The sequence below is a fragment of the Chamaea fasciata genome, unplaced genomic scaffold (genome assembly GCF_029207755.1).
Source record: "Chamaea fasciata isolate MVZ Bird 193981 ecotype frontalis unplaced genomic scaffold, bChaFas1.0.hap1 SCAF_1, whole genome shotgun sequence".
NCBI classification, from domain to species: domain Eukaryota; kingdom Metazoa; phylum Chordata; class Aves; order Passeriformes; family Sylviidae; genus Chamaea; species Chamaea fasciata.
In genome coordinates, this window is record NW_027094086.1 from 50,937,378 (window position 1) to 50,958,444 (window position 21,067).

The 21,067-nt window shown below is 37.7% G+C and overlaps 1 protein-coding gene across 3 annotated transcripts in view; it reads right to left on the reverse strand.

The window, feature by feature from the left end:
• The window catches only part of LAMA1 (laminin subunit alpha 1), a 103,270-nt gene that overhangs the window by 37,736 nt on the left and 44,467 nt on the right, over positions 1-21,067 (reverse strand). For all 3 annotated transcript variants that reach the window (XM_066183143.1, XM_066183152.1, XM_066183159.1), the window contains exons 11-30: positions 20,744-20,884; positions 19,635-19,808; positions 18,037-18,138; positions 17,104-17,315; positions 15,833-15,944; positions 14,825-14,935; positions 13,936-14,063; positions 13,246-13,332; positions 12,786-12,997; positions 12,171-12,277; positions 11,013-11,193; positions 9,616-9,752; positions 6,738-6,974; positions 5,451-5,594; positions 4,924-5,103; positions 4,130-4,315; positions 3,894-4,021; positions 2,740-2,860; positions 2,467-2,604; positions 651-772 (exon numbers count right to left, since the gene is read on the reverse strand). In XM_066183143.1, the coding sequence (XP_066039240.1) occupies positions 651-772; positions 2,467-2,604; positions 2,740-2,860; positions 3,894-4,021; positions 4,130-4,315; positions 4,924-5,103; positions 5,451-5,594; positions 6,738-6,974; positions 9,616-9,752; positions 11,013-11,193; positions 12,171-12,277; positions 12,786-12,997; positions 13,246-13,332; positions 13,936-14,063; positions 14,825-14,935; positions 15,833-15,944; positions 17,104-17,315; positions 18,037-18,138; positions 19,635-19,808; positions 20,744-20,884 (2,960 nt within the window). The remainder of the gene's footprint in view (positions 1-650; positions 773-2,466; positions 2,605-2,739; positions 2,861-3,893; positions 4,022-4,129; positions 4,316-4,923; positions 5,104-5,450; positions 5,595-6,737; positions 6,975-9,615; positions 9,753-11,012; positions 11,194-12,170; positions 12,278-12,785; positions 12,998-13,245; positions 13,333-13,935; positions 14,064-14,824; positions 14,936-15,832; positions 15,945-17,103; positions 17,316-18,036; positions 18,139-19,634; positions 19,809-20,743; positions 20,885-21,067) is intronic.

A 21,067-nucleotide genomic window follows, 5' to 3' on the forward strand; every position in this document is an offset into this window, starting at 1 on the left:
ATGCTGTATGATGTGGCTATTGTATGTATTTAACTGAGATTTGCATGAAGACACCAGAGTTGCTGGACTCTCATTCTGACTCAATTATACAAAAGCAAACAACTAATATGCTCTTTAAGCTTCTGAAAAAACCCGGCCTGCACAGTATTATGTTTTTCAAAACAGAGTTAACTGCTCCTCTACCAAACAACCAGATGCATAAATTTCAGACAAAAGAGTATTTGTTCTACCCCTTGGACTGACCTCATGAAAAGTTCCTGCACTGAGTGGAGATGGCCTATATCTTTGTAAATACAAAAGTACTGTTCTCTGAATAAAAAAGAGACTCACATTTGATACTAAACAATGTCACAGCAACTTAGTCAATTATCTATAAGAGTCTACGTGTCTGTTCTAGTCTTAGAGAAAACACTGACTCATCTATCACCTAACCTTTTTATTTTAAAATTTCATAGTCACCAGTACAGCACAGACCGCAAGCTCTATTTACTAAATAAAAATAGCCAGCATTCAAATGTCTAAAAGTTAAGGACACATAACGATAACCAACCCCTACTATAGCGTAGGAGGAGCAGGAGTAGGAGGTTAAACATACAACACAAGAAATGGGAATGGTAAAATGTATACTGGATTTAGTAAGCTCTGGTTACCTGACAGGGTTGGCTCTGGGACAGGCACAAAGGGAGCAGTCATTGGCAGATCCAGTTACTTTACCATAGTAGCCTGGGGCACAAGCACTGCAGTAATCACCAACTGTGTTATCTCTGCAGTTCTGAGACACAAAATTCAGATGGTTTAAAACAATAACAAACAACAGAAGCAACTTTATATACTTTATCAGTACATGTGTACAGTTTCCAACAATGATCTCTACATGTCACTACCCACTGATCAGTTTTCTCTGAGTGAAAAAACCTTTTATGCAAACAGAATGCCAGTGTATTTTTCTCTTATGTGAATGTCCCTTCAGGCAGGCTGACCTGATTTCTTTCCTAAATTTCCATAAAGTCTATGTATTTTTGCTACTATTAATCAACTCAGGTCAGGACATCACAGTACATAACAGAAAATCCTAAAAAAACTCCAAAACAAACAAAAAATCAAAAAAAAAAATCAAAAAAAAAAAAAAAAGGGAGAAATTAAACAGAATACCTGGCTTTCCTGTTTCAGCATTTCAGCAAATGCTGAGGACTATCCACAGTTAGGATTCACAGACACTACATTTAATTTGTCAAGAGTACTGATCAGTAACCAGTGTTATTAACATTAAAACACTAAATTGATAATAATAAACACAGTTCAACTGACTAGTCCCCCAATTGAACAAAAATACTTTAATGCATCCCCCCTTTTTTCCTTTTAACCTTTCTTTTTTCTCATTCTGTACTTCATACACCTGCTAGTGTGTATTTTAGATTGGCTGATGAGGTAAACAGTAGAAATGCAACCTCCTATTTTATGGGAGCACAAGTCAGGTGAAAACTAAGTTCCTTGCCTACACCACTCAGCTGGAAATGTCTGAGTAGTAATTTCAAGACACAGATGATTCGCTAACCCTCAACAAGAAACTAAGAGGAAGAATGATGAATATTCACCTCTGTGAAAGACCTATGCATTTTAGCCTCATTAAAGTGAGAACCTTAGTTCTTACTCATGAGCTACATACTTTTGTACAAAACTGAAAGCAGAAGAATGGCTTAGAAAAGCCTGAAGGACTAAGGAAACTCACTTTCTTGAAACAAATTTCAAGAATGAATTCAGCAGAAGTTGACTTTGAACTAATCCGCTCACCACTGGAAAAATAAAGCAACTGGGGAAAAAAATTAGGAAAAAGTACTGAGCAATGCCAGGGAATGGCCTCATTTGGTTAGCCAAGAATTTGCTGTCCACAGCTCATCAGATCACAAGAGAGAGGAAATGCGTTAGTCATATGTGACCCCTCTTTGCAACCTTTCGGATAAAATGAGAAAAATGAGCAAATCAATTTAGCTGAGGCATATCCCTACAATACTGTAGTCTCTGGGCATTAAAAAAAAACAAACTCATCTAAAGCTTCTCAGAGGATTCTCTTCCTGAGAAAGAATTTACCTTTGATTTAAGTCTGCGGTGTGGTATGGCCTACTGCATCCTTTATTTCTTATTTTGTGTGCCTAAGCAGACCTTGTCCAGACACCCAAAAAGTCTCACAGAAATAAAGAAGTCTTAACCAATATACAAGTAATATTAAAAGTAATTAAAAGTAATTTAAAGTAAAATAATTAATGATTTTGAGTATGTTAATGTCCCCCAAACCTTGCTAAATTTACTGAACGGACCTTAAGGGAAACTATTCAGATTTTCTACCTTTCAGAGCTGGGGGTGGGGAATCACATTTTGTCCAAGAAGTACCTAAAAACTCCTTGGATAGGTTACTGCCATTGTATCCTCAGGTGAAATCAATAGGAAGAATGTATAAGATGTACATACCAAGCACTTTCCAGTGTCAGGATCACAGGTTTCACTGTGGTTGTTGCACTGACATGGCACACAAGGTGCTATCAGAGTGTGAGGCTCTCTTACACTGAGTTCTGTATGCTTCCCCCTGTAGTATCCTGGTGCACAGCTCTAGTTGCGAGGGGAATAAAATAAAATTTTAAAAAATTATCACAACTAACATCTTCAAACAATTTTAAAAGCCATTTAAGTAATTTTTTTCCTTCACACTATTAAGTACACAAAAAGGATTCAAGGGTTCAGTACCTGGCAGGACAATCCAGTGTAACCAGCAGGACACCTACACTGCTCTACAGGATGAGCTAGAGGTCTGCCTAGATGCATTTCTTCAAACTTGACTGCAATTTCCATTGAGATATTTGCAATTCTACAAGATATATGCAGAGGAGAGTGTGAACATCTAAAGGAGCATGAACACCAAAAAAAAGATCCAAAAACATTTTCATGCTTCAAGATCAGGGCTACAATGCATCATCTTCCATAAGTTCCCATGCAAATACATCAAAAACTGAAGATTTTTTACTTATTTATGGAATTCAAGAATCTACAACTAAACACATCAGAAATTACTGAAAGCAATAAAGGTTCATCCCTCTCAGTATGGAAAACTTCCCAAACCCACCATACATACACATGCAAGAGTATGTAATTCTTTCTCAGAAATACTAGACAACTACATTTGTCTCATGCCACAGTTTTGGACAGAGCTAACAATAATATAACTGAGGGCAGGGAAATCAAAAATAACACAAAATCTGGAGGTAGAATCAGACTTCTTCAGAGCTGTAAAGACATACAGACACTGGGTTTTCACTGGATGCATCTTTGCTTGTCTTGTGAGTTTCCAGACTGACAGATACAACAATGATGTCCCAGTCCCCTCCCTCTCATTTGCAACTTAGTTCTGGACAAAATGGTAATAAAATGCTACTATTCTGAGGTAGGACTTATCTTATTACCACTGCCCAGAGTGTTTCAAGCTACAGGAGACACCTAGATTGATACAAACCCAAGAACTCAGGGGACCATGTGCTTCAACTGGAGAAAGAAACAAAAAAATTCAATATCCATAAAAATAATATAGGAAAAAAGCATTTTAGAAAACATAAAATATTTAAATATATCATCAGTCCTGCAGATCGCTGCATCAGCATGTGCTCCTTTGTTTGTCTTGTTATTGAAGTAAGCAGCAGAGTCATTTAGTGTTTCACAAGAAAGAGCTCAAGAGGAATTCTGCTGCAATTACAAGTCATAAATGTTTTTTTTGTCAGAGGAAAAGTCATAAATAGGAAATTGCAAATTTCTCTAAGTCTTTACTGTATAGCTCAGTTGGGGCTATTTGTAAGTTAAATTACAGTAAATGCAATAAAATAAATAAATATAATCAGAGGTTGCTTTACCTGCTTTGCTGTAATCCTTGGCCATAAGCTGCCTTGATAAGGATGTATTCAACATTGCTGAGCACAGACATGAAGTCAGAACGTAAGACAGGCTTATCAGACACAGAGTTAAAATACTTCCAAGAATCCTAGGGAGACATAACACATTCATTTTTATTCTTTATTTATTATTAAAAACCATGAGCATTCACGTTTACATCAAGGTGATGCTGTGTTACTGCTGTGTTTTGACTTACCTCCTTCATTTCTACTTCTTTGTCAGTTCTTACTCCATTTTCTGGAGAAGGGATGTCTACATAGATGACCAACTTGCTTGTGTGACCTCCTTTCATTAGAATCTGTGGCTCAAAATTTGAGGTTCCAAAGCCATCCAAAGCATAAAAGGCAACAGTATATCTCAGCTTCCCTCCATAGGCCATGAGCTGTTTGGATTAAAAATTATTACTGTTATTCATTCTAAGGTTCAAGCTACTAGTTGAAAATATCTTATCATCTGTAGACTGGGAAACCGCCAGTCCTTTGAAGAACTGGCAATAAAACATGAAAAATTACAAACTCAGTGGCTTTTCCACCAAGGTTAAACACGTATTTCTAAAAAGCAGTATTTCTAGTTTCTTTCCCTAGACCCCTCTCAAGGTGTGCATACAATTTTCATTAAATTCCTAAGCAATAGAGATTCCATGATCTGTATACTGATTCTAGGTTGAAAATTCTTTCAGGTTTCTACAATGAAACCAAATATATCACTGTTTCCCCCTCACCACAGAATTTTTACTGTGAAGTAATTAAATATGGGTGTTACCAATTTACAGGACCAAGAAAAATCTTGTTAGATTAGGGTAATGTAAGTATATTGTTTGTGCTTGCTGTAAGTAAGTTCTGTCACTGAAAAGTTACAATATTATGACCTACAAGAACAGAACTAACATAGAAATATGTTATGAAGATAAAGTTACTATTCTAGAGTAAAGGAGTGTCTATTAGATAACAAAGTTATCTACAAAGTATTCCTATTATTTAATGTTCTTACCTGGTCTCCCTGAAACTGCTCTGGCAACTTCCAGTAAAATGTTTCTGTATTTAAGTATTTTCTGACTATGGCAGCATCCAACAAAACATCAGGAAATTGTGAAAATACTCCTTCCACTGTTCCAGTCAGGTTACTTTGAGCTACTACACGCAGAATAGCCTGATCTGGAGTTAATGTTATCTGCAACACAATAAGCAGAAGATTAATTCAACAAAATATCCTGTTTACAGTTTTAGCTGCTTTGAAACTGTCAACAGTCCATCTTGGAGTAGTAAATGCCCAACCCAAAAAACTGGAAAACACATTTGATATTTACTTTTTTAAAGAAGTGAAGAGTGAAATGCAAGGGTTCAGAAATAAGAGTATGACCATTTACCATTTGCTCTCTTTTTTCTTCTGACCTATGCCACTGGCCCTGTAAACCAGCCAGGACACTCAGCCTGATCCATTAAATGTGCACACCAGTGTGGTACCTAACACGAGGATAACAGCAAACCATGTCTGTGTGGTTATATTGCTTTACTCACAGGAATTCTCACATGATCTTCTAGTTCTGAACAAGATGTGGACATCCCAAAACAGAAGCATGGAGTACATCCTAGTGCATTGTTAGCAGACAGACCATATGTTCCAGGTTTACACTCACTGCATTGCAGACCAAAAACATTTTCCTGGAGAATATTAAAAAAAAAAAAAAAAGAAAAAAAAAAGAAAAAAAAAAGTAACAGCATACTCATAATACTTCACTATCTAAATGAAAGATGATTATTTTTGGAAGAAAAACTAGTTACTACATAAACTACATAGCAGAATATTGATTATTGTATGCAATCTGTTTTACTGTGCAGTACATTATTTTTTCATTATTTTCCAATGTTGTTTTGCTTTCTTTCTTTCTTAAAATAAATAAATAAATAAATAAATAAATAAATAAATAAATAAATAAATAAATAAAGCCCCATGCAAACAATCACATCTCATTTAAGTTAAACTCATATATTTGACTGTCTACCAAATATTAGCAGCTATGTGTTTAAATTCAAGACAGAATTTCCTCCCAAACCTGCATCTGGAAAATGAGCTCCAAAAGCCAAATAAACTGCTCAGTATGAATAGGAATCAAGGGACCTATTCCCAAGTGTAGATTTTTGCATTCAATTCCCAACTGGTAAGCTGAACCTCAAGAAACACCCAAAACTACAGTCAATGTCCACTGGCACTTTTAACCAGAGACTGGACAGACACCTAGGAAGGCATAAATTTATTGTCTTGAAGTAAGTTTTCTATCACTCAATCTTTCAAGGACTGACTCCCATCTTTTCAGAAAAATCTATACTATCTGTGTTCTTAATGTTTCCTTTCCTACATACAAGAATGCCAGACTTCACTATTAGCAATACCTCTGAGTTATTCTTAAGCACTGCTTTTGGTTCCAGCAAAAGAAAGTAACTCAAACTTGCAACACAAACGTATTTCAAAAAACACAGATTCTCCATCTAGTATTCATTGGTTTCTTCCTATCATTATAATTTGAATTTTCAAAAAAGTAGGCTATATCATCTGAACTAACATGTTGATCCCAAACCCAATAAAACCAAATGTGTATGAACAGGAAAATGTCACTGTTTTTTGATTTTTCCTGACTAATACTAAGATTTGTCACAGAAAATCCTTTAGCTGTGATCTAGGTGTACCCATAAATGACACAGACTGCCTTTTGAAGTCCTTTCAGCCTTGCATCTTCCTTGGCTTTAATGCAGTCACTACCTAGAAAACACCAGTCCTTTCCCAGAAGGGGATGAGTAACTCAGTACCTTGCAGGTACAGACGCCACTTTCTTCTTCACAACCACAAACTCCTTCAGTGTCATTACATGTCTCTGCTTTGGTTCCACTCAAATCACAGTCACAGGCCACACAGTCCGGGTAGTCCCTGTAGCCTAAGGCACACCTGGAACAGACTCGTCCTCCAAATTCAATCTTGCACTGGCACTGACCTGTCAACACATCGCACTGGAGATTGGCTGAACCAGTGTTGCTACAGTTGCAAGCCTTAGCAGAAAAGAAGAAATGTTCATAAATAGCAGATCTTTAAAAATATATATTTTTACAACAGAAACAGCAGAGTAAATTTAAAAATGACCCTTAAAACTCAATGTTTGTCAACAAATACTGTACAATAATAGAAGGGAAGAAATTCCACACAGCAATGAGGTTATTTGGTTTGTATTTTAGCAAAGAACTGCATTTCCAGTAAACAGAGGATGGCAAAATGTTAGAAGCTTTGTTGGTTCCCAAATATAGGTTGGGAACCAAAGGAGTTGAAGGAATCTGTTCCAGAAAACAAAAATATATCCAAAATACTTAATTTACAGTACTAGGAATTGAATACAGCAAGTAAATTAAATAATATTGTATAAATGCTAAATGAAAGAAATCTGCAATTAACATCATTTTATAAATATGACAGAAAGGAAAACCTTACAACTAACACTCTTTTGAGATTTCAAGAAGCATTAATAGATTCAGCATCTTCCTCAAGCTACTTTCACTATTTGATGAGGAACCAAGAATCTCATTGCATCCCAAAGGTGGGAAGCTCAGCATGCAGTGCAGTTCAGTACCAAAGGAAAACTCTTTCCCGGCAGAATGCATCCTTCATTTTGCAATCAGTAATATGAACCTGTTAGTACAAATATGCAAAGTGGGTGTACTTTATTTGTTATTCTTTTTTGAAGTAGTCTGGATTAGCCTTCACTCTTAATTTCTTATCTGCGGTTACTTAACAAGCCCAATTTTGGTCTGTGGTTATTTCCACCTGAACAGGCAAAAAGTACATTCCATCTATCATCATCATGTGAGCATTCTCCCTGAGTTAATTTCCTCATCAGCTCTCTTTAAGATGAAAAACCTTTACCTTGCCAAGTCCTGCATGCCAACACCCAGAAGTTCTAGAAGAATTACTGTCTACCCTATAGCATTCTTCATGATTTTGCTGGTTACCCACAGCACTCTTTGTATTAAGCAGTTTTCATTGTAGCACTGGGCACTAAAATGCCTAGTTTAATATATTTTATAGCCACACAGGTTGACAACTTTGGCTTTCAGGTATAGGTAAAGGCCCACAGCTCTGAACATCAAACTCTAAGATAGTAATAATTTACGAGTATTCAATCTCTAGCTACTTGTGATAAAGATAAATGAAGACTCTAAAGTACAACACACTGTGATGCAGCACACATGAAAAGATTACACACCTTGTAATCTAAACAAGACTACAGCTCTGGTACACTACTGCACCCAGAAACAGATGCTAAGTATCAAGAAAATCTCTAGAAACAGAGTCAGATAAAGTAACCACTTGTGCATTCTGTGCTGCAAAACCAGAGAGTCTGGGCTTCCCAGCACCTCCCTCATTTCATCCATGTAGAGGAGAGGACATGCAAAGGGTCTCTCCCGAGTTTGCCAGGAGACATTGCTCCTGATCTTTAACCGCCACATCTGACTGTTCACCATAGGGAATATCCCTCTATTGGGAATATTATCCGGAGATCATATTACTGTTTGTTGCATCAAGAAAGGATCTAAAATACCTTAGAGTATTTCCCATTCACTGTTGCGATGCTGCAACCAAAAGGAATGATAAATAACCTAGGAAAAATGAGCAACTGCATATTCAATTACACCTGATCACTGGCCAGTGCTGTGGAATCACCCTGTGTAAGGAACACCTCAAAGGAAATGCACAAGGACCAGCACCTTGTATTTGCAGTAAGTTAGGTAAGAATTGACAGCAAGCTGACAGCTAACAAAGCCCTGGTTTAAAGACTAGTTGCCAATTATGTTACTATAAATCACTAAGATGGTTAACTCTGAAGAGTCATTAGGATAACTTTATCATCCTTTACTCTAAATTGTTAAAGAGAGAAAAAGGATACCAATTTGGCTGACACTTAAAATACTTACTACATGTAATGACAGACCTTGTTAAGTTGATTGTGTTTGTGGTTTCTCCACTGAAATTATCCATTACATTCATGTAATTGAGGCTTTTTAAAATCTCAACATTTATAAAATAGTTTGGACCAATGCCATATCTGACAGGAATTTACTGCATGAAACTAGAGGCATGAATGGTTGCTATTCCTTGGATCTGCACTGACTTGGCATTTAATTTCTTAATCATAAGCATTAAGCCAAGATAATGGGAGCTACCATTGTTCCATTCATTAAACATTAACTACATTATACCAGTTTAATTATAAATTTTCAGAAAAAATGCCTGCAGTAATATTCAAGACACTTCCAATGTTCTTAAATTCATAATATTACCACTTACTGATTTCCACAAAAACTATGTTCCCAGCTGCCCATTGTTGCTATAAATCTGGTATAGAACCACTATTTAAACACCTAAATGTCAGAATACACACCTCACAATTTTAATGTGAACTATGCACATATCCAGCATAAGCACTCTGATAGTATTTTCAAAGACAGCTCTCTTAGAAGGTTCCTCAATAAACATTGTGCCATCTGTTGCTTTGCTCTTTTTTGTTTTAATGCGATCATGTTGCATTAACACTTTGAGACAGAATAAAGATCATGGTTCTCAAAACAAGAGTCCAATTCTGACATTTGTGTAAGGCAAATTGCTTTTAACAGCCATGGCTTTTCACCCAGCCTACCATACCTTGCAACCAAGTTTAGGAGAGAGTCCCCAATAATTTTCTTCACAGAGTTCACACTTTTGTCCCTGAGTGTGAGGGGGACAAATGCATTGGCCAGAATCAGCATTACAGTTGTTCTGAGTATGGGCACAGTCACAGGCTGCAAGAGAAACAGGACCAAATGAGTAACTTTATCCACACTTTACTACTCCAAGACCACCAAATAGTCTTACTTTTCTTATGCAGTACATTTGTCTATTCCACTAGGAACTCCTTGCCAAGCCCCTAATCACTGAGAAACAAATCATGTCGACAGTGACATTTTGTCCTTTTACTGAAAGCCCATTGTTGATTATTGTCTTAGCCTATTTGGTGTTTCAAAAAGCAGTGGTGCATTTCCACAGGGGGGTCAACAGGACCAAACAAAATTACTTTTTGGAATAGAGTACATTTGTAGGAAAACATTTCTATTACAGAGGACAGAAAACTCATCAAGAGAGGTGCTAATGTTCTCAAGCAGGTGAAAGGATTAATCTCAAGAACTGCTTATTGAATAATAGTGATGGATAATTATTTTTGTAATAATTAACTGCAGGACACACTTGGCTATTTAAGAAACAAAACACTATTCCATTTAAAGAGCACCATTTCAGGGAAGTGATTTTATTAATCTTTTTAGTGACATTTAAGTAATTTCCAGTAATGAAATGGTTAAATGTACCCAAGGGACCTTTGATTCTTAGTAAAGACGAAGTATATTCATTTCAAAACATAATCTTATCACAATCTCACTGCATATTTCATTTTAATGTACTGTTTGAGGCATGAAAAAAGTGGTTTTGTCTGGCTGGAGAAAAGGCAGGCATTCCTTTAGCCTGTATTGAAAAGGGCATTTTATTAACATGAAAAATTAGGTTTTGATGGCATGTTCTCCTCTTAGATAAACAATTTCACCCTCATCATGACTAAAATTTGTACACAGCCAGGTGATGATGGGAAAATAGAGTCAATGATCTCTTATCAAAGTATGAAACACATATTTAGAGTTAAATGAAAAAATAAAGTAAAAATCTTTAGGAGTAGAAGCTCTTCACTTTCCCAACTACAGAAAAAAAAAATTTCCTTCTCTTTGAAGGACTGAAGGGGTTTTGTAATAAAGAGACAAAGGAGCTATTGAAGATATAATATTTCTCTCATACACCCTTCATGAGTTATTTCATAGTCACCACCTTTTACAAGGAGCCACACAGTAAGCAAAGAAATGTTTTGTCCCCTAGCTTAATCAAAGTATTAGTAGACCTTCCTACAGATTCTTCCATATTGACATCAAAACAACTGACCTTTGCCAGAGTTCAACATACAATATATTGCTGAAAGAAATTCCAGACAAACTCTGGAAGGACCATGGATTAGAGCTTACGTGTACAGCCACCATCCTGGAATGCATAAAAGCCATGAGCACAACGATCACACTTCTCTCCAGCCACTCCTGGCACACAGTGACACTGCCCCTGATGACTGCAGTCCTCGGACACCGAGCCAAACTGGCTGCAGTTGCAGGGAACACAGCCAAGCCCAGTGAGCAGCCCATAATACCCGTTCTGTTGGAGAAGAAATAAATAGATTTGAGCTATGTTTCATAAATTTTTGAAAACACAACAATATACACTTTTGTTTTCTTTTGTTTACTTCCCATGATGTCTGACCTGCATGAATCACGGCCAGCACTGTGTGACTGCTGTGGAAAGACTCCCTGGCATTATCTCTTCACTGTTGCCAGCTGGAAAGCAATATGCACTCGGGTGAAAAACTCAAAACTCAACCCTGAAATGCTCTCATGATCCTCTAATCTCACAAGCAGGACACTATGTTTTGAAGTCTGATGTTATTCTAATTCCAAGACTTGCATGAGGTTGAGGGTGGGCTCTGCTGATCGAGCACAGATACCTGTAACTTGAATGAAAGCCTAGAATGGAGCAGGTCAGTGACCTAGTGTACACGTGTGCCCCAAGTCATCCAGCTCGGCTGGCACAAAAGGCAGTAACTGGGCACAGATGTCCTGCTCTGGTCTCTGATGTAGTTCTACACTCAGCATAGACTGGAAACTGCTGGTTTGTATCACCAGTGAATATCTGCTTGTTCTTACAACAGGCCTGCCTTTCAGCTGAATCCCTTGTTGGCATTCAGCCACAATGTATTTATTATCACCAACCACATTTCTTCAGATATTCCCTACTCAGACTTCATTATACAGAAGCACAGCTCTAAAATCCCTTCAGGTTTGGTAACAGTGTTTGGTTCGGTTTTTGACTGCACACTGCCAGCACCAGCCTGAACAGCTCTATGCAGGAGGGTGCTGAATCAATTACACAGCTTCACATCTGCAAGGAGCACATGCAGAGCAAATTTCAGCCACAAAAAACCTTTGCAGACAAACTTTGGTCTCCACTTCAGCAACAGGACCCTCTCCCCCAAAACTATTTGCTGCTATTCTCTGTATCTGCTGAAATCAGTATCTATAGATAAAGAGAAAGACAAGAAAATCTATACATCAGCAACAGGTAATATATCTGCTTACCAAGCATTTATCACATCTTTCTCCAATTACATTTGATTTGCAGGAACAGACACCTGTCTCATGCTGACAGGTACTTGAAAGGGAACCATTCACGTGGCAGGCACAGGCTTGTGTTCAGACAAAAAGAAACCAAATTAAAAAATTATTCCAGTGTATCTATAGGCATTCATTATTATACAGAATTCAAAATCTGGCATATGATGTGTTTCATCTATTTATTTCCCACAGATGCTAATATATCACAGAATGCCTGTGCATTTGGACTAAAATTTAAAAAACAAAACGAAACACCTCAGAATAGCTGCATTTGAGAAGTTTTTTTTCTTCCAGCCCTATACGCGACATTTAGAAGTAGGAAATGCATACAGCATGTCACTGGAGGGACAGTGTTAAGCAAGCTAATAAGCTCCAGGGATTCCAAGTGTCAAACTCTAAGATAATACATTCCCCTCTCTCAGCCTAACTCAACCCCAGAGTTTTCAACCTGCACTTGCCAACTCACAACTCGAAGATTAACTCTTTCAGCAAAGGTGCACACATCCCCATCCATTTTGCACATGAACACTACATTTTTGTGTTCTTTAAATGTTCAGAGTAATAAAAATAACAACTTACCACGACAGTTTTTATCAATCACGGCATCCCCATAATACCCATCAGCACACTTTTCACAGTGGTGACCTGCTGTGTTCCCGAGACATTTCAGGCACTGTCCTGTGAAGGGATCACAGTGGCCCTCTTCTTGAGGGTCTACATTGCCATTGCATTCACAAGGAGCACACAACTGTCCAGGCATGAGAGGATTCCCATAGTAACCATTAGCACACCTGCATCAGAGTTAAAAACTTTATCAGCTGGAGTGTGGTCATGTCATACACTCTCTTCACTGAAGGGAGCTTTTCCTATTAAATTTTAATCTAAAGTGTCTCCGTATTACAAGGAAAGGCAAAATAAGAAGGAAAATTTTATTAGGAATGTTCTGTACATGTGGTATGAACAATACAAGGAAGATAGGATGATTAACACCTAGTGATGGCAATGACATAGATATTTCACCCAAAATTAGTGTACATACCTTTCACATTGAGAACCAGTATAGCCTGGAAGACATTTGTCACAGACAATTCCACCTTCTTCACTCAGCTGGCAAGTGGGACTAAAACTATTAACAATATTTATGGCAGTTAGTATCAATGTACAGAATCACAAGACTTATGCAAACATTCAATATCCACCCTTCCTTGCACCTAGCTATATAAACACACAGTTGCAATTCTTCCTAGTTCATCGATGCTTTTAACATTACAAGGTGTCAAAAAAAAAGTATAAGTTTCAAAAACTCAGATTTTTTACTTTAAAAGCAAGATTTTAAAACTTCCCTAAAAATTAGGCTTTCATTCTAGCAAAGCAGTGCAACTGCGGTACTGAGTTCCATTTTTATTGATACAACACTTTTGTCCTTGTACTGTTTTCTGAAAAAACAAGGAAGATAAGCATGGTTTAGGTGAAAAGTTCAAGGACAGGCTGAATTATTACTTTCATCCACCATGCGAAATCGTACCAGTTCACTCAGCCTCTCTTACCCTAGTCTATATATCTGTCTACCTCGAAAAGCAATGTTTTTGTGAGATATAAGCAAATGAAGATGAAGGAAAATAAGTCCTTTTCTCTCTCCTTCAGATGTCATGACATTTTCCTTTACCTCACTTTCTGGTTTTGCTGAAGATGCAAAAGACAGTGTTGCAGTGTTGCAGAAGAAGCTTACTTGTTTGCAGCAGAACTCAGAGGACAAGCACAGGGCTGGCAGTCCTCAGCTGTTCCCTGGGATGGATTTCCATAGAAGCCAGGCAAGCACTGATCACAGAAAGATCCCGTTGTGTTGTGTTGACAAGCCTATGAGACATGGAAAAAATCTTTTTGCATTTTCTCTTGATGGTTTTTTGGCCCCTGAGGGATTCCCACAGCAGTCTGCATGCAGTATGATATCCAAGGAAGCCTGTCTTCAAGCCATGAAGAATTGCCTAGAACTCTGAAAATAAGTGTGTGATTTTTTTTTCTGAGTTGTAACAATCCTGATTGTTTTTTCCTACATTTTAGAATATACTTCATGAAAACAGACACATTACTTATACACATACTTAAATATTATTTCACATATTGCACGGATTTGCAGCAAAAAAGCTTATATGGTTTGTACCGGTGTTTAGCCATTTTATTCCAGTAACCTTTAATTTTCAGAAGAGATGTGAGAGCTAAATTTTCTCTTCACAAGGTAATGTGCAATTTCCACTGGTGACAGTCATGGAAGATGCACATACATCTGAAAACAGATATTCTCCACTTAAATTTGTTCTTTTCAGGAACCTGCAGCAAGCAAAGTCAAGATTTTTATCAGCCAGCATATGATAGCATTTTTGTATTAGTTGACCATTCTCCACTTGAAATGACAAACTGAAACAAATTCTTTATTGGAAAACACATTAATGGAGACTTGGAACATACGCTGAACTAAACAATGAAAACCACCAACAACAAACACTTGGTACCCATAGCCTGAAATAATTCACACTGTAAACTTGTCTCCCACAGTGAAAATGCTCTCCTAATTCCTAAGTAAGTGATTAAAACATGAAGCACTTTGAAGGATGACTTACAAAGCAAATACCATGAATGTCACACTCAGTTGCATGCCCATTGCACTTGCAGGGTTGACAAATACCTCCGAAGAGTATTCCATCCACACGGTAGTACCCAGGGAGACAGGACTGAAAAGAAATGAAGCGAGAAAAAGGAGAAGCATTATGTGTGTTGAAAATACACATCAAAACTTTTTCAACGAGTGCACTTTTGACCACCCACCATCCAACCCATTCACACTGTGGTAACTGAATGCTCTTTCAACCCTATTGATGTCACTGTAGCTCTTTTCTGGTGGTTGTTTTTTACCTGCACTGGATAAAGGGAATAAGAATTAACTCCATAAAACTTTGATTCATCCATTTGCTCCCTGGAGACATGAAAGTTAACTTGTGTGTGGCTGAAAATGTGAAATTCCTTATTATGCGACAATAGAAAAGCTATTCTACCACCTCTGCAGAACCATTAACAATGCTATAGCACAAGTCTTCATACTGAAATTATTTGTCAAAATAATTCCTGCTGTTCTGCAGTAGGACTGTGCCTCTCTAAACCTTCTATTCACAGATACACAAGACACCACCTTGCACAATGCATTTCACTCTTGTGGGTTCTTCCAAAGGCTAATTCCTCCCTGCTAAGGTTCTGTATTGCCTCCATAAACTTAACGGCACCTGACAGGAGTAAACTGAACGTGATCCAGATCCAGAAAAAGTGCTATTAATGAGTAAGGTAAGCTCAAAATAGCTTCACAGAGCTTTAACAACTGCTCCCTCTGCAACACTGATAATCTGAAGTGTATCATCCTTTTTTAGGGCTATGAAAAGAATTCAAGAAATAAGTTTGAAATCCCACTTAGAGTATTGAAAGAAAATATCTTCAGGATAGCGTAAAGTATAGTAGGAACCAATTCACCACAAAATATGTATTTTAGTGGTAGTTTAATTAAAGGCAGCCTGCCTTCAAACCTATTTCCTTTACAATAGGAGATAAATTTTGTATACACAAAACACTGTAAGAGTTACCTCACAGGATATTCCTGTGTATCCCTGAGGACATTCACAGAATTCCACATCTGGTGCTGAAGAAAGATCTATAACATTTGCACTTGCAGTATCCAGGGTCACAGAGTCCAGCCTAGGGTTAAGCAGGAAAACATCACATCATTTGTTTCCCGAGACTTGATCTTCAGCAGGACAGTTTGCTTCTGGGGATGTAACACCAGTGAGCACTACTCCCTGGCAGGGACAACTGAGGAACAGGTACAAGTCTCTTCCATAAGAAGTCTGTCATCATACTCTTACCACAGCATTTGAAGTCCTGGGAGTAGATGTCTCCTGTTATAATTATTGTTACTGGAAGAGACAACCTTCTCAGCCACAGGTAACATTTTTGTAACAAATATTCCATAAAGATGAACACACTATCCCTATATGAACATAAATTTCACCAGAGTAGTGTGGGTGCACAAAGCAAATTTGGTATCAGTTCCTATTTTATTGACATGAAATACAACCAAGTGACAGAATATTCACAAAATATTTTGAGTAGAAAGGAATCATCAAGCCCAACTCTTAAATAAATGGCCCATATGGGGATTTGAATCCATAACTTTAGTGTTATTAGCACCATGCTCTAATTAGGAAATGAGGAAGAAAGGCCGTCAGTGAGCGTAAGGAAATTAGGTAAGTTAATGATGTAGCTGATTCCCTTGAGAGTTATACAGCTTTATTCCTATATCTTGGAGAAGAGGTAAAATAAAGGATCTATAAGGTCTGGCATAGATACTGCCAATGCTGGTTTGAGACTATGGAATGATCAGCTTATCCACTGCAGCCTAATTTTCCTATTAAGGACTCCCCTAGAGATGAGTCTCAGTAATATCCACAAACAAACATCAAAAGAAATTACAATCAATGTTTTTATTGATAGGTTTTCAATAGTCAGTGTGGATTAACTTGCCATACATCCAAATAAGCACACTGTAGAGAATTCTGGAGGTATTCCCCTCTAAAAAAAAGCAGCCATTGTAATAAGGCTTTTATGTACTATTATTTTAAAGCAGAAGACAACATCTCTGCTATCAGATATCTTTAAAATCATACGTCCTTTACCACACACTCCATATGACTGTATTTTGGGGACAAAGACTGGTCTTAAGAAAATTCAATAAACAACATTTTTTTCTAGAACTATTAACATAAAACTTCAGGAATACTGCCACGAAGAATCATGATACATATGCAGAAAAATAACATAAGTATATAGATTAAGTTGAATATTTTATCTCACTTACCTGTACACAGCCTTTTTGGCAATGTTGTAGTTGGCCCTGATCAGAAGATGGGTCACATTTGCCAGAACAGTCATCAGCATTTCCCGGTCTATTGCCTTTTTTGTATTGAACTCTATGAAATTCTCCGGTACAAATCTCACTGAATTAGAATACTCCTCATATGGCTGTAATGACAAGCCTGCTGCTCTTGTACTCAGAATTTGCCCATTACCCTGAAATTGAAGGACAAGAGAAAACATCTGCCGTATTTGCATGTAAATTTTAGTAAGTGATAACATTTAGTGCCAAACACACACCCACAGAGAAGAGGCAATCAAATTAAATTCCTTGCATTAAGAAAAAGTAAGTAAAAGGTCAACATTTTGTGCGGCTTGAAGACCACAACCCCATTCTCTCTTGGTTCAGAGACTTCAGAATTTTTTTGTAGAAGAATAAACTGAATTGCAAGAATCAAATACCTCTACAAAACAGAATATCCTTTCTCTTTTGTTCTATTGCTAAGTACATATTAAAAAAATACTGGTTTTAGAGGTGCCTGGATTCACTATAGAGCCTTATTTTTTAACTGCAACATAAACTTAGAAAAGTAAACAATAGCAAAAACTCTCACTTGTTTCATGAGCATAAGTCTTTCCACTTTATTGCAGTTTGTTTTGTAAACACAGGTTAGTATATTTGGTAATAAGCAACTCACCCATATACACACAGATCTAATTCTAGGTATTTAGCATTTAAAATTAGTATTGTATACCTACAATTTCAGACAAATGGATTGGAAAATCAGAGAAATGAGCAGTAATAAAATTCTGATAGTGACTTTTAAGGGACTTAAAACTGACAAAACTACTACTATAGAAATATTATTTTATTTTTTTGACCCCTTCATAGATTCTTAATAATGTCTGCATAGTAACAAGCTGAAAAAAAATCCACCTGAATGATGACATCCACACTAGACACTATATCACTGTCCACACTCTCCATTGGAATGTCATAAGATACCGAATACTTCAAGTCTCCACTAAAAGCTGTGAGCTGAAATAACAAAAAGCAAAGTCTTAACAACACGATAACCTCCAGCCAACACAAAAACATGAGTCAGTACAACGTCCAAATTATAAGACAATTGTAGGCATACAAATACCACTTTACAGGAAAAGTTTAACATGCCATGAGTGTCACCACAGGGACAAGAGCTGGCTTGTTGCTGTGCAGGTGGTGAGAGGTAGCTCAAGCCTCTACAGATGATTCAGGTAAGTGCTCTCATTCAGTGAAACACTAACAGGGCTCTGAACAGAAAGCTGAGGTGTACACTATCATCCTAGCCAAGGGGCACAGCATGTTGGTGTCTGTCACATTCCATACACCACCTTTCAGGGTCCTTAGCCCCACAACTGCTGCTGACTACTACGAAGTAAGTTAATCAACTGTTAGACCTATTTTAAATAATTAAGAATCAGAATTTGAGTGAGTGTTGCCCTGTGCAAAATCTCAGGGCTCTTTAATGTTAAACTTCTTACACTTGTTTTCATTTACTGTGTCACTATACTAATAGTAAACACAGCTGCATGGGCCGAGAGAGTGGACTATAAATAATTACAGGTAAGGCTGCAAGGTTCTCATCTGCTCATCAATGGTGAGGCCACAGCTGACTGACTCCAGTCCTGGGCCTCCCAGTACAAGAGAGAGGTGGACATACTGGCAAAGGGCCACTAAAATGATTAAGAGCTTTAAGTATCTTTCATATGAGGAAAGACCAAGAGTGGGTGCAAAGAGGATGGAGCTGGGCTCTCTTCAGTAGTTCCCAGTGTCAGAAATAAGAGGCAATGATCACAAACTGAAATACAGAAGGTTCCTGCTGAACATCAGGAAACACTTATTATGAGGGCGCCCAAGCACTGGCACAGGCTCCTCAGAGAGGTTGAGGAGTCTCTATCCTTGGAGGTACTCAGAAGCAGCTCTCTGATCTAGGTACTGGTTAACCTGCTCTTCGTATCCCTGCTTGAGGATGGAAATTGGGCAAGATGACCCCTAGAGGTCCCTTCCAACATCAACTATTCTGTGATTCTGTTGAAAAAACTAGGACACCCAGAGCTTTAGCTAGTAAAAAGGGAAAAAATCAAAGACTAGTTGTTTGAAAACATAAGATGGCCAAGGAGCAAGTAAGAGATTTTACTAGTCCCATCTACTGTTATTGGATAGGGCATAAGGGGTGAAAGTTTTGGGATAGGAACCAAGTGCATTGGAAATGTGAGCATGTAAGTCAGTAACAGTCAAGAGAGAAAATATTGTGTCAAGGATAGGCAGGGAAGGAAGTGGGGAGACAGATGAACTCAAAGACCAAAAAAATGGTACTAGGAATGTCTGCATAGGAACATTCTGATTTAAAAAGCAGAGATAGAGTGAGATGTTTAGTAATACTGAGTTTTATGTGTAATCTTTAACTACAGAAGCTATATTTATAGAGCAATAGGTTACGGTTAAGACAGAGAACATAAGAAGGAGTTTTGACTTCTTAGCTGAGTACTTACTTTATTTCCTAGATATGCCTCAGGTGCTGACCAGTAGTAAATATTTTTCAGTACTTTCACAGCCTCAGTGTTGTTAATACTTATTTGATGGGGTCCATCAAATTGGCCTCGTTGAGGCTGCACACTCCTTGCTTTGTACAGATCAGTAACGAGCCATCCAGTCATGTCTGAAATCTACAAGAGTAGTAATATTAGTATCAGTTGTGTCACTGAGAAAGCATTCACCTCTTCCTAGATATTCATTTAAACTGTTGGATCTAGAACAATTTCATTAGCCAAGTCTGACACCCAGTATATGCAAATATGCCACTTCAGACTAGGATGGTCTCCACCTCTCTATTTGACAGGAACGAGTGTGATTTTCATCCTTACAACAAAATTAACATTATACCTATGCAACTCCGAGACAGAAACACAGAATTTTGAAGGCTTCAAGGCCAATTGTTCCATTTTACAGACAGGACTGAGCTGGAGGAAAGTGAAAACTACAGTCCCAGAAGAGGGACCAAGATGAGAGAACTTTGTTCCTCTCACAGAGAGAGTTTTAATCAATCATCTTAGAATTTCAGTCATTTTGATGTATTTTCCTCCCTTTTTGTTGCACACAAAACAGGAGACCAAAGTGTGGCTGGCTCTGCAAAGATACATAAGGAATTTGGTGGAAAAAGAATGGCCCCCAAAGCCCCATAACTCAAGAACGGTTTAATCAGAAGACAGTGATATTTACAAAATTGTTTGCTAAGAAAGAGCACTGGCCATATTGCCAGAGGTCCAATAGGTATGAGGGCAAGGAAACAAGTTTGGGTTTATTTCTTCAGCATGAAAAAACATTTACCAGTCAGAAAAAAAATTCATTTCTCCAGTGCATTACTGCAGCTTTCACTACCCAATGCTTCTGATATTACTGCAAGCCAGCAAGTCCACAGCCTACACTGGGATGACTTGCTGACTACCTCAGAGCTGCCCAATGATACTGAAAATCCATTCCTCTGTAAGGAGACACATACCAGAATTTGCAGTTATCTTGGGCATGTGTCAAAGGGAAATACAGTACATTTTTCAGCTGCCTGAGGAAAGAATATTAGGTCATGGACATAACATATAAATACCTGACTGATAGGCCACGCAAGACTGTCACAGACATCAGAAACTCCAAAGCAAAAACACTCTGTGCAGCCCTGAGGATTTCTTTCTTGCAAATTGTAGAATCCTGATTTACAGAGATCACAGTTTTCACCTTCTACATTTTCCTGTGAAAGGCATATAACATTTGGTTCACATCAGCATTATTATGGTAACAAATACCATGGATTAGGTGGGATTTAGGCATAACAGCATTCAGAAGGTTATAAAAGAAAACACATTTCAGCACAGCAGGATTATTGAATAAGACTCAGAGCTTAAAACTGAAACTGATTGGAAAAATTCATCAG